This window comes from Macrobrachium nipponense, chromosome 39 (genome assembly GCF_015104395.2).
Source record: "Macrobrachium nipponense isolate FS-2020 chromosome 39, ASM1510439v2, whole genome shotgun sequence".
In the NCBI taxonomy this organism is placed as follows: domain Eukaryota; kingdom Metazoa; phylum Arthropoda; class Malacostraca; order Decapoda; family Palaemonidae; genus Macrobrachium; species Macrobrachium nipponense.
The window spans coordinates 23778006-23791136 of record NC_061099.1 but is presented as its reverse complement, the minus strand read 5'-3'; the positions used below and the strand labels follow the sequence as shown (position 1 = coordinate 23791136).

Below are 13131 nucleotides of genomic sequence, written 5' to 3'. Positions count from 1 at the left end.
GCATATATATTATATATATATACAGGCAGTCCCCGGGTTACGGTGGGGGTTCTGTTCTTGAGACGCTTTGTAACCCGAAAATCATCGTAAGTTGGAACATTGTCAAAAATCCTAAGAAAATCTTGGTTTTAATGCTTTAGGTGCACTGAAAACTATGTAAATTGCATTCTTATTGCATTTTTCATCCCAAAAACCTTCAAATATTGATTATTTTGCATTTTTGGTGTCATATGTCTTGTGCCAGATGAGCGTTGTAGGCGTCGTAACCCTGGAACATACATTGTAACCCTGGAAATAAATTCCGATGAATATAATTGAAAAGCGCCTTAACCTCGGAACGTCGTAAGCCGAACCCGTCGTAACCCGGGGAAGGTCAAAAACATTCCGTGTGAACAATTGCAGCATTAAACGAGCAGTGGCCGCCACGGTTAAAAATGCCCTGTGTGAACCTAGCCTAAATAGATCACATCCAAGTGGTTGTCTTGAGCTTCATCATGACTTGCGTTGGTTCTGAGCAGTGGCGGATTTAAGGGGGCACCACCTGGTCACGTGCCCCCCCCTCCCCCCCCCCCCCCCATGGATAGATAATGTGTAAATCTCAAAGCTATAATTAAATGTTGATAATGTGTACCCACTGCACACAAGCAAAATATTGATATAAACACTGAAAACAAAATTATATCATTTTCCCCCCCCCCCTTGCTGTGCACCAAGCTTCAATGCTATTGATAAGTATGACATCACAGACGCCTTCAACGGGGTAGCAGGGTGTGACCTATGGGTCAGCTCCCCGTATTTAGGGGATTTTGATGAGGAAAAGGCTAATTGGAGGGGTTGCTGTGGGAGTGTTTAACACTCGCCCCAGGTTTATACCGACACCTTTTTTTATAGGTGAGCGAGTCAGAGAGTTCTGACATGTCCAATTTAGCAGTTCTCTGGTATTATAGCAATATTTTGCTAGAAATAACGCTAAACGGACTTATTTCACTGGGCGACACAGCTTCCTCGCCCAGAAATAGATTTTTCCTACGTCAAAATCCTTTTTTTATGCATGTATTTAATGCTTATATTTGGAGCTACAGGTGTTGGAAACAATGTAACAATCTTCAGAATTATAATCTCTCTCTCTCTCTCTCTCTCTCTCTCTCTCTCTTCTCTCTTCTCTCTCGTCTCTCTCTTCTCTCTCTCTCTCTCTCTCTCCTCTCTCACACACACACACACACACACACACACATTAATAGAAACAACTTGTTGTTAAACAGCCAACAGTTTCAGACAAAATAGAGTTTTTCATAACATTTAGCCCGTTTTTCAATGACATTGATGTAGGCTTAACTAGCAGGATAGCCAAATTTGCAGGTGACACCAAACTAGGTGTAAATGCAGCAGACCCAGATAGGGTGGAAAGTTTAAGAAATGACCTAAGGAAAATAAGAGTGGTAAAAAATAGGGCAAATGCCTTTTAACCTTGATAAATGTAAAGTGTTACGAATAGGAACAAACAACCTTCATGCCAACTACATGCTGTTTGGGAATGACATAAATAGTGTAGAACAAGAGGACCTTGGAGTTATTATTACCAAGGACTTAAAATCCATAAAACAATGCATGAAAGCGGGAAAGAAGGCACAGAAACTAGTGGGATACATAAAGAGGCAGTTCAGATACAGGAATAAGGAAAAGATGTTGCAGCTCTACACATCGATAGTTAAACCACATCTTTAATGTACAGTACAGTTTTGGTTACCAATACTACTAAGAAAGGACATAAATAGACTAGAAGGGGCACAAGCAAGAGCCACAAAGTTAATTCCATCCATCAGGCAAATAGGTTACCAAAAATGACTAGAGAGCCTGAACATGTATGACCTAGAAACAGTATGATTGCAAGGATAACTAATAGAGACATTCAAAATACTGAAAGGCATAACAAAAGCAGACAGTACGATCTTCACATTAAACAAAAACCAGACAAGAAATAATAGATGAAAATTACAACTGAAGAGATACAACACATTGCAATTGTGGGAACTTCTTCACATGCAAGATATGTGACACATGAAATAAACTGCCACCAGGAGTTGTAAACAGCAGCAGTGTAGAATATTTCAAAAGAAAGCTAGACAAAATCAGCAGAACACTGTGAATGAATTGTAAAACCTGCTCCAAAAGATAAGTGAGCATATGATGTCTCCTTGGATGGACTAATAAGTTTTGAAACATCCTAATCCTTGTAATTCTGTACATACAAGATATATGTGAATATGATGTAAAGTATAATATATATATATATATATATATATATATATATATATATATATATATATATATATATATATATATGATAATATATATATATATATATATAATAATATATATATATCTATATATATATATATATATTAATAATATTAAAAAAAAAAAAAAAAAATAATAATTATATATATAATATATATCATATATATTATATATTAATATATATATATATATATAATTATATATATATATATATACCAGTATATTAAAATCCTAAGTTGCCCCCATGAAAGGTTTCTAGATATGTGTATAAAGTATAATAAGAAGAACCATACATATTTATGTATACCTTATTTAAGTAGGAGAGTCAAAGAAATGGCCCATTTAGTCAGTTCTACATTAGTACACCTTTTTAATGACATATTCTCCCATCCCCAATCCATCTGTTCATGCACATTGAAATCATGCAACATTCTGGAATCTGACTCGTTCTCTTCTCAGTCAAGAAGAGAGTACATTAGAAAATTTTTTCATATATTCGTATGCATATGGTTGAAAATGCTTATGCTATAATGTAATGCAATTTCATGCCTTTTGACAGCAGTGAGAGTGAATAATTGCTTTCCTTTTGTCTCTGTGTTGAAATAGTCTTGTTTCTATTTTTTAGTGTGAAAGGTATGCTACTTGAGTCTTCAATATTGTTACCTAGTCTGATATACGTATCTCCCATTAGTGACGAGAGAATTCCCATTTTATGATTTATCATGAATAATGATTCCATGTCAGTCAATCAGCATGAATTAGATGTTTTACAGTAATGATTATACTTAAAAAGAAAAAGAGAGCCAAGAACTGTCGATTTTGTATAAGAAAATTTTTTTATAGTTAGCACTGCAAAGTTAGTCTATGAAGGTAGGTTGACGCAGGAGACTTTCGCTTACTATGTTGAGATCAGAATAGTATAACTTAGTCTTTTAAAGCCTTCAGCATTCAGAAACTTCTAGACCTGTTTGAGGTAAAGATGAAGGGAGATAGTGCATAGTAAGAGCTCAGGAAATATTGAAGAGATTCTAATGTAAAGAGAAATGTTTATTTATCCTTATATTTTGTATCATAAGAGCTGCTTCAGGACTGAAGCCTAATTCGAGTGGTTTTATGATAGGCCTAGTTAAGCCTAGTTTCCATTTTGAACTATGTTCAGTATACCTTGGAGTAATTAATATAACCTTGAACTTTATAACTTGATGGATGTAAGATTTGGATGTCTAGTTAGAAAGTCTTGAAAAATTACATAGTTACTTTTGGTAGAGGAATTTTTAATATAGAATTCACAAATAAATAATATAGACTCGAGTTTACAATCATCAGTGAAAAGGCTTTCTATTGTGCCAGCTGCTGGGTGTGGAATTTTCATTTTCTAGCATAGAAAAATTTTTAGCTGTATGTTAGACTTAGAGCTCGGTGTTTAGATTGTCTCTTGCGCAGTTCTGCATTTGGCAGCCAAATCGTATTTGTTGCATTGGTTCTGTGTTTGACATTTAAATAATGAATTCAATATTTTATTTCACTAATATTAATTCTAGTTATTACAGTAGTAGGTTCATAGATGCATATTCTAACTGTGTCTTCAGATCGTGAGGTTTACTTTTGTATACATACAGTAGTACTTATATTTTTTAGATTAGTAATTTAGCTTCATTCATTAAAACTTACAGTACTTTATTATGTTAGTTAAATTTATATGGAATATTTTTGCTGTGCTAGGATTAGAACAGCAGTTTTACCAAAATATTGTCATGTAACTATCAATTTAGGAGAACAGTTTAAAGTTATGCTAATACGTACCTAAATTGATTTTAATATTTATATACAATTTTCAATGTAAGAAAGTGAAGTCTTTCATCTGACTGATACTTTTAAGTTTTTATATCGTGCTGTTATCTACTAAACCACTGAATAACAACACATTTAGTTCCATATGTCCATATTTTATCTTCGTACAAAATCATAAACTGAATAGAAATATAAACAACTTTGTGCATCCTCAGTAGAATAAGTAGTGAGTCAACCTTACTGAAATTGTCATATTCAATGCCAAGTTACTAAAACATTCTTGATCTACCTGTCCAAATACACAAGCTTATTGCTGTGTCAGTCTTGAAATGTAAATGGTGTTTAAATATACTGTATGGAATAATTTTCATTACCATTTAAAAAGACACAAAATTAATATAGTAGTTATCAAAGTATTCTGGAGTAACATTAAAGTAAATAAATTCATACTGTAACTTGCTGTAATGAAAAGTAGACACCACAGTACCAGGCATGCATGGGTATAGTTATTGCAGGTTTTTCAAAAATTCAAAGAGATTATATTGCTAATGGTAAGGAATAACATGCTGAAAATAACAATTATGAAAATACTGTTTGTCAAAAGTATCAGTATATATTTTATTCTAAATGTTTGTATTAATATCAATATAATATTAAATTATTAGATAACTCCATTTTGGTAGTCCAGAACGTAAGTGAATATACAGACATATACAGATTTAATTGCTTTTCATTGTTGCAGGTGAAAATATATTTTGTTATGGATTATAGATATTCATTTACAGAGAATTAGTTCTTCATTTACAGAGAATTAGTTTTTAATAATAAAACTTCTAACAGCACAAAAGAAAACATTTTGGCTGATTGATTCCAATTCATAATTGTAAAGTGGCTATCTAAGTATGTATCATTATGGGTGGGGAAATGCAAGAATTCAGAGAAAGGACAGCAGTATAGATACACAGAGTTGTGGTACAGACGATGTGTTGTGAGTTTGATTTTTGATAATGAAGAGAAGTTGACAAACTTAATGAGAGAGTTTTTAATTCTTTTTAATCAAGGAGAAAGTTTAAACTGAGTACAAGTATAAAATTATGGTTTTGAGAGTAAATATTGTAGTAGCCAGAAGAAAGGGGAATGAAGGAGCAATGCTTTTTAATTTGGATAGTAGAAGAATGGAAGTATTGTATTTGATTTGCTTTCTTATTTGGGAGTACATACTGTAAACTTGATAGGTTTTGGCTGTGGGTGAGAGGAGGTGAACCACAGGGTAGTATGTATGATGGAAGGAGGGTAGCAGGGGAATTGCAGGTAAAGTGAAGGTGGTATGTGCTTATGGTAAAAAGTATGTCGAGTGAGAAAGATTGAAAGTACGAGAACTGCGGAGTAATTAATGCATAGGCTATACATCTCTCTTTGGATATTAGTCTTGAAACAGGCACTAAATCCAGATTAGCATAATGCAACCAACTCCAGCTTAGAGAAATTCCAAATGATTTTTTAGATGGATTCAAATTATTCAAATAATTCACATACACCAAATTTAATCAGAGTAAATACACAGTGTCTTTATTAAATCAGTTATAATTTTAAGAAGGAAAAATTGTTAGTGTTGTATTTATATCACAACGTAAACAGTAATTAGGAATCAATTAAAAAATCATAAGAAATAGTAAATTTTGCTACAATTAGTGGTATTGTACCCAAAGCTTTTTTTTCTGGGCTCAGTTCGTGTCGCTGCGTGAAATAATCCTTTAGTTCATTATTTCTAAGGTAAATGAGCAACGTCAAAATCCTTTATTAGATGTGCAACTTATAGAATTTGCAAACCTAAGTTTTAACAAATGGTTATTATATTCATAGTGTTTACATAATTCACAGTAAACATGAATAGTACTAGGAACACAAATTTGTTCTTACCTATCTCTCACACAGTGAATATTACATATCACATTTCATAATGTTTGACACATGGAATATTATCATTATTGTCAACAAATTGTACTTTGAAGTTAGGAACTATTAAAACCACAAATATTAGATTAGGCAAGTGTGGCTATTTTTCATCTTAGGAAAGTACATGAAAGTTCATTATTGAGTTTGTCTGAAAATAGTTTCAAGTTTAAATCATACTGACTGAGCAAAGCATATCCTCAGCGTTCTGTTGTCCTACAATTATTCAGTTGAAATTTTTAATTTTTTTCATTCTGATTCATCTGTTAAGATTAAAGGATTTAGAAACCTGACATAGTTGTTATAGTTACAGAAATTATTGTTCTCCTTAGTTTTTGTAGTCAGAAACTATAGCTCTCTTTTCATTTGCTCTGTTATGTTTGTCAGAGTCAAAGTTTGTGTGATTTTGTACCTCTGTATAAATGCTTAAAGTATGATTTAATATTTTGCATCACTAGAATGGAAGACCCATTGAACTCCTAAAGATTTTTCATTGGTAGATATAAGTAGCTGTATTTTGGTTACAGTGTACAGTAGATATCAATTTCCAGAGCAAGATTTATTTGTAGAGAGGGATATTATCTTGTGTTTCTAAAGATGTTTTAATATGAAATAAGTTTTTGGTGTTCAGTATTTATGTTGTAGATGTTATAACATACCATGATATTTATTGTAAGACAGATATCTTGCCAGATTTTAACCACATATTTCTGAGACCTGCTCATAGCAAACAAACCATTGCCTTGGCCTTGGATGGCAGTATATATACTTTGTTTGAAGTGTCATTTGTATCCATAATAAATCCAGAAAAGAAATTGATAAGATACCCATATTACTCACATGCTTCAAGCAGTGATTCACAGCTGCCATCTCATCCAACTTTTGTGCCGCACAAGTGGGCTTTATAAATTCTGCCACCCATTTATTTCATGTACTTCATCTACCACAAATCTCCACTCATCTCCAGCCACCCAACTGTGTGTTCTCATCCTCCATCTGCCCTTCATTATCCTTAAAGCTTTGATTTCAAATTGGTGAATTGTTTTCCAGATACAGGTAGTCCCCTGTTATAGGCGGACTCGGTTATCAGCGATCTGGTTTTATGGGGATTGTCTAGTGCCATAAAATTGGCAATTTATGGAGCTGTAACGGGATGAGTTCCGGTTATCGGTGCCATAAGGTACCTTATGGCACCATAAGGGTTCTTATGGTGCACCATAAGGGTGCTTACGGCGCCATAAGGATTCTTATGGTGCCAATAACCAGTTATCAGTGCCACAAGCCCCATTATGGCGCCATAAATCACTGAGTTCCGGTTAATGACAGTTTTTGCTTATCGGCACACCCCCGGGAATGGGAACCCCCACCGATAACTGGGGACTGCCTGTATAATTTGAGTCATCCCATGATTCATGTCCATATAGTAGCATTTCCTACAAACTTCACTAGACAAATGGTTTTTTGAGTACTAGTCTAAGGTCCTGGAGTCTGGTCATTTGTCTATTGGGGGTCCTTCATTGGAAGTCGTTCAGTGTTCCAAAGCATGTAATAAGGTATGATGTGGCCTAACTTTGCTTACTGTTTGGTCGAACTGAAGAACTCAGTGTTCTTTGTTCATTGCATTTTAAATTTTATCAGAATAGGAAGATCATCCATCTTTAAGGTTGAGTGATCAAGATTTAGTGACTGTTGTGGAGTCACTTTCTCTCCCATTCAAGTAGAGATCCACCTCCTCTTTTCTGCTATTGAACACTGGTTTTTGTATTCTGTAGTTAAGTGTTATATTAATTGGGGTATTTGTGATGTATGGAAAGATGCTGCCCTACTGATTGATAGTTTCTCTTTCTACCTAAGCTGCATCATCATCTTTTCTTTTCTGGATAAGTGGTGTATAATATTTACTAGGCACTTCAAACCAAAGTGTAACAGGGCTATCTGAGGCAAATGTTTGTATGTTTGAGACAATTTTGAAGGTTTTTATATTTGTTGTACATTTGCAACACAAACTGTCCTTCTCTGGAAAAAAAATCATAGTGCATTTAATACTTAACAGTTTGTAAAATATTTTGAACTGTGATAAAGAAGTTACTATATGTATTGAATTAAGAATTACATTTTAGGTAGTACATTATAATTTCTCAACTTATCAGCTCTTAAATAGTATTCCATACACGTAAGCCACTGTATTATTGATATGGCAGAGTGATTTACCTAAGAATCCTTTCAAGTCAGTGTAATTTAAAGAAATTCTTACTAAAAATTATTTTTAAAAATTTAACTTTACTTGTCCTCTCTCAGCATAGTCCTAACTTTTAGTTATATTTTCCAAAGGCTTAGTCCTGAACATTGACAGTCTTTAGTAAGTTTACAGTTCTCATTTTATTTAACAAGTAGACACAGAGTGTTTATATATCATATTCCTCATACAACTTTGTAAATGGCTAAACCCTATAAGCAGCTCTTTAGATTTTTCTGTGTATGTACAGTACATGTAAAAAGATCATTCCTATTTGTTTTATAAACTGAAATTTAAATGGAAAAATTAAGGTTACTGTATTTCATAGTTTTTGCACACATCCTAAAAAGCACTTGTGAACGTGTGTATACCTAGGCTTTGAAACCTTTCTTTATTATCAGGTTGTTATAATCACTTTAAGACAGTGAAATCATGTTGATAACTGGACACGTACACAGCTTGCTGTAGCCACAACATGCACAAAAATGTTGTCAGTCATACAAATTGGAACTTGGTTTTATTCTGAAGAATGTGGAGTAATTAGAAGAGAACTTTTCTGATGTTCAAGTTGATGTGATACCTTTACCTCAAGCTGAACAAAATTTTTCTCAAAGTTTTTCTCGCATCAGTAGCTGAATGCTGTCTTACATTGCAGTGGGAAGGTCTATTGCTTAATTATCTACTTTAGTCAGGTGAATGTAGGTAACAAATGTATTTTCAAGGATTTTACATTTTTTTTTCATTAAAAAATAAGAAGATAATGATGATAAGGAGAAAGAGGTTTAATATTGTTAGACAGTATCAAACCTGTTGATGACTAGTATTTTAGAATAGAGTACTGTACCTGAGTGTTGAACATATAACCAACCCAAAATCAATGTATATTACATCTGTATACATACATGCACATATATAGCTCTCACATTCTAGACATCTTCAAGACATCTTTTTGGGCTCACATAATAACAACGAGAGCCTTGTAAAAGTCCCTTAACAGATTTGTCCCTATAAGTACAAAGTTTTGACCTCTTTAAAAATTTCTTTAAACTAGCAATTTTGAAATTTCTGAGTAGAGTATTTTAGTCTCTGAGTCACAGTACCTTGAATGTAAATGCATAGAACAATAGCATAATCATCAAGTACATATCAGCTTACTGAGGCAGTAGATTTCCAAGATACGATATTAATAGCCCACTGATATGAACAATATTGACAAGAACTAATACACATGCAAATCTTATAAGTCGGGACGTAACCTGGATAGACATGTTACCTAGAGAAGCAGCACTTAGGGCAAAGTATGTAGTTAAACAGTTTACTGTCAGACATATTGATGATTAAGAGAGAGGGTGTGGTTTCAAACAGATTTATCATATATATTTTATCAGTGGATTTCATATAATGTAGCCTCATTTTTATCTGAACTTAGGTTAATATAATGTACTCTGATACCTTGCTGCATTAAGAGGGTGATAGAGGTTTGCGTAGCATCAAGTTTAATGTGATTTTATATACTATGTCCATAGCACAAACACATTCACATCACATAAACTTCTGTATAGTATACAGTATGTACACGTACAGATGGCTTCACATTTCTCAGGTGTCATTATTCAGTTAATATTTCATATGGTAGAAATTTGCCATAGTTTCATAGAGCATACCTGTAATTGTAACCAGAATTCCATTGTAGGATGTAGGGTCTTGGATAATGATGTGTAAACATAGTGCGTATTTAGAACTCTATAGACATTTGATCCATATAACTTTGCATATAGGTGTAGGCCAATTCATTTTAACATAACTCTTAGCCATATGTTTGCATTGACAATCGCTTTCATTCTTGGTAAAGAAGAAAATTAACACCAGCCAAATTTTCTAGAGAGACGACTCCTAGTTCAAGGCAAGCTGCTTGATAGGCCTGAAAGTAAGTCAATTGGCAAGCACAAAAAGAGCTGGGCATAGAGTCAAAGGTCTGGAAAGTATTGGGAGCTGTCCATTTATTTTTCCATGGACAAAAGATTTTTTCAATTAGTCACATTTTTTTAGCTTCTGAATTTTTCGTAATCTAAAGGTAACTGTAAATATTAGGTTATGCATTTTTATGTTTAATTGTTTGATGAGAGAAGCAGAGATTTGCTAGTGGGAGTTAGGTGGAGAGGTGTTATAGAAAATGGTTGCTAATCATTATTGGTGGGAACAGAATGGAAACTGGTAATGGGTAAGGTATGCTTGTTTTCCAGTTATTATTGTAAAGTATTTGTTTTTCTGGAAGATTTTAAAGAACATAGTAGAGAAATTTATTATATCTATTTTTTTTTTTTTTGCACACTAGAAATAGGTAGATGAACCAGCTGTCACAGAAAGGAACTTGATTTATTCCTGAAATACAGTACTATACTGTACTGAATACTTTACCCATAGAAAGTCAGATTTCAATTTGGATAGTTCTCTTAGTTTTCCAGAAAGCCATGGTAGTATTCTTAAAATTTTACATATTTTACTCATTTCATAGGTGTTGTACGTATTCTGTTGTATCCTGAATAGCCATGCTCTTACTGATTCTTTGAACTAAGACCTTGGACTCTTAGCCCATCTACTGTAGTCGTTTACGGAACCTCTACACTAGCATTGATAAAACTGATGCATTCCATCATAGAAAAGTATTTCCAGTTTTGATCACCTTAGTAGACCCATGTGATGTAGAGACAGTTAGATGACATTTGTAGAATTCTTTTTTTTTAGGTTACATGGATTTTTATCTGGTGATAGAGTTGATTTTATCTTGCTAACGTTTCAGTTTCTGAAATATATATATATATATATATATATATATATATATATATATATATATATATATATATATATTAGTATATATGATATGCATATGTATATGTATATTTTTATATGTGTGTGTGGTATAATATTATATATTTATATATAATAATATATAATATAATATATAGAGATAGATAATATAATCGCGATAACATTAACAGTATAGAGAGATAATACTGTATATAGATATATAATATAATATATAATTATATATTATATATATTGTATTATATATGTATATATATATTATACTACTTTACATATATATATTATATATATTACTATATATATAGTATATAGTATATATATATATATACAGTATATATATAATATATATATTATATATATATATATATATATATATATATATATATATATATATATACATATTATTACACATATTTTCCTTTTGGTGTCAAATGAAGATATGCCCTGTTCAGTCTTGCCTTACTTTGATGTATGCCTGTTATGAAAGCTGTCATTTTATAGTTACATTGTAGCATAGAGGTTATATTACCTTTCAATAAACAGCTAATGGGAACTTCTAGGAGATTTTGTTTTGTCTGACTAAAGCATTCTCAGTGTAACTGATATTGCATTGCACGGTCTTGTTAAAGTTATGCATTAATTTTTACCTGTAAAATATTAGTGTGTGGCCCTGGGTTATGACAGGGGGCCGGGTTTTGGGCGTAGTGTGTATGCCAAGTGCCAAGTGCCGATAGGCCAAGTGGTGCAGCGCATGAGGTCCAAACGCTGGTACTGATCGTGTGGCCGTGCGGTAGTGTAGCAGCCATTAGTTTCTTTTTATGTGCTCTAGCAGTGACTAGCTACTATTCAGAGAGAATTAGTCCACCTGAAGGTTGTTCTCTGTTATTCCAAAATGTGTCTTAGTCCATCTACTTTTTTGAGTCCAGTGAATCAGAGAAGTGCCCCAGTAGTGACCTTCAGTATTTTCAGCCTTAGTTCATCCCTACTCTTGTCCAGTTGGTTTACTATTCAGTCACCCACCCTAACTTAAGGCTGCTAGCGCTCATACCGTTACGGCTGCCGCTCCTGCTGTTACCGCTGCCGCTGTGCCTGCCCCGCTTGCCATGCATGGAGCTAGCCTAGTGACACAGCCTCTCTCTTAACTAGACCTCTTCTTCTCGGTGCTAGTACCACCACCGGTCCAGCTTACCCTCGAGCGGCAACTAAACAAGAGCATCCTCATTGGTTGGAATCCACCCCCTGAAGCGCCACCTGATTCAATTGAATCCTATCATGTTTATGTTAATGGCTTGTTGAAGACGACTGTTCGGGCCACAGAGAGAACGCGAGCTCTTGTCGAAGGTGTCGACTCCACCAAGGTAAGTCTTCCATTTTTTTCTTGTCTCTGTGATTTATGTCATTTTGAAGTTTGCCTTTGGAAAGCCATTGAATTTGACATTTTTACTTTTACTTATATATACTACAGTCATTAATTTTGAAATGTATAAATAATTTTGATAGCTCTGTTCAGGGTGACGAAATTGTTTAAATTCTCTATCTGGTCATTTGCTAAGAATGTAATTAGTATTTTGTCATAGTTCATAAGTGTTATTACAGTTCAGTAAATAATTTCATTATCCACTTTGTATATATCCATTCTTGAATACTGTATAATATATATTTAAATAGGTGCTTTGTGAATAGTTACAAGGTTTCTAAATGTTAGTTGCTTTGTGAGTAGTTCCAAGATTTTTAAATATAAGTGACTTATACCTAACCTTAAGAAGGAACAAATTCTGTCTCAATGGCAAAAAGTGTTAGGCAATATTTCATATTGTCACTCTGGTATTATTTTAAAGAAGGTCAATGAAGGAGGTTAAATATCTACAAAAATGAGGCCTCAGAGCATCATTATGCCTCTGAGGTTAGATATGAATGGATTCCATGAATCCTTTCCACTCTTGTGATATTCAGCTAGTGTGTGTTTACTATGTAAATAACTATAAGGACATGGCAACCACTTTGCACACTGTGAATGGGATGCATTC

General features: G+C 33.4%; 1 protein-coding gene across 1 annotated transcript in view; it reads left to right on the top strand.

Moving 5' to 3' along the window:
- The window catches only part of LOC135210214 (uncharacterized), a 462528-nt gene that overhangs the window by 298859 nt on the left and 150538 nt on the right, over positions 1–13131 (top strand). The window contains exons 23-24 of the mRNA XM_064243050.1: positions 10161–10205; positions 12251–12462. Coding sequence (XP_064099120.1) covers positions 10161–10205; positions 12251–12462 — 257 coding nt within the window. The remainder of the gene's footprint in view (positions 1–10160; positions 10206–12250; positions 12463–13131) is intronic.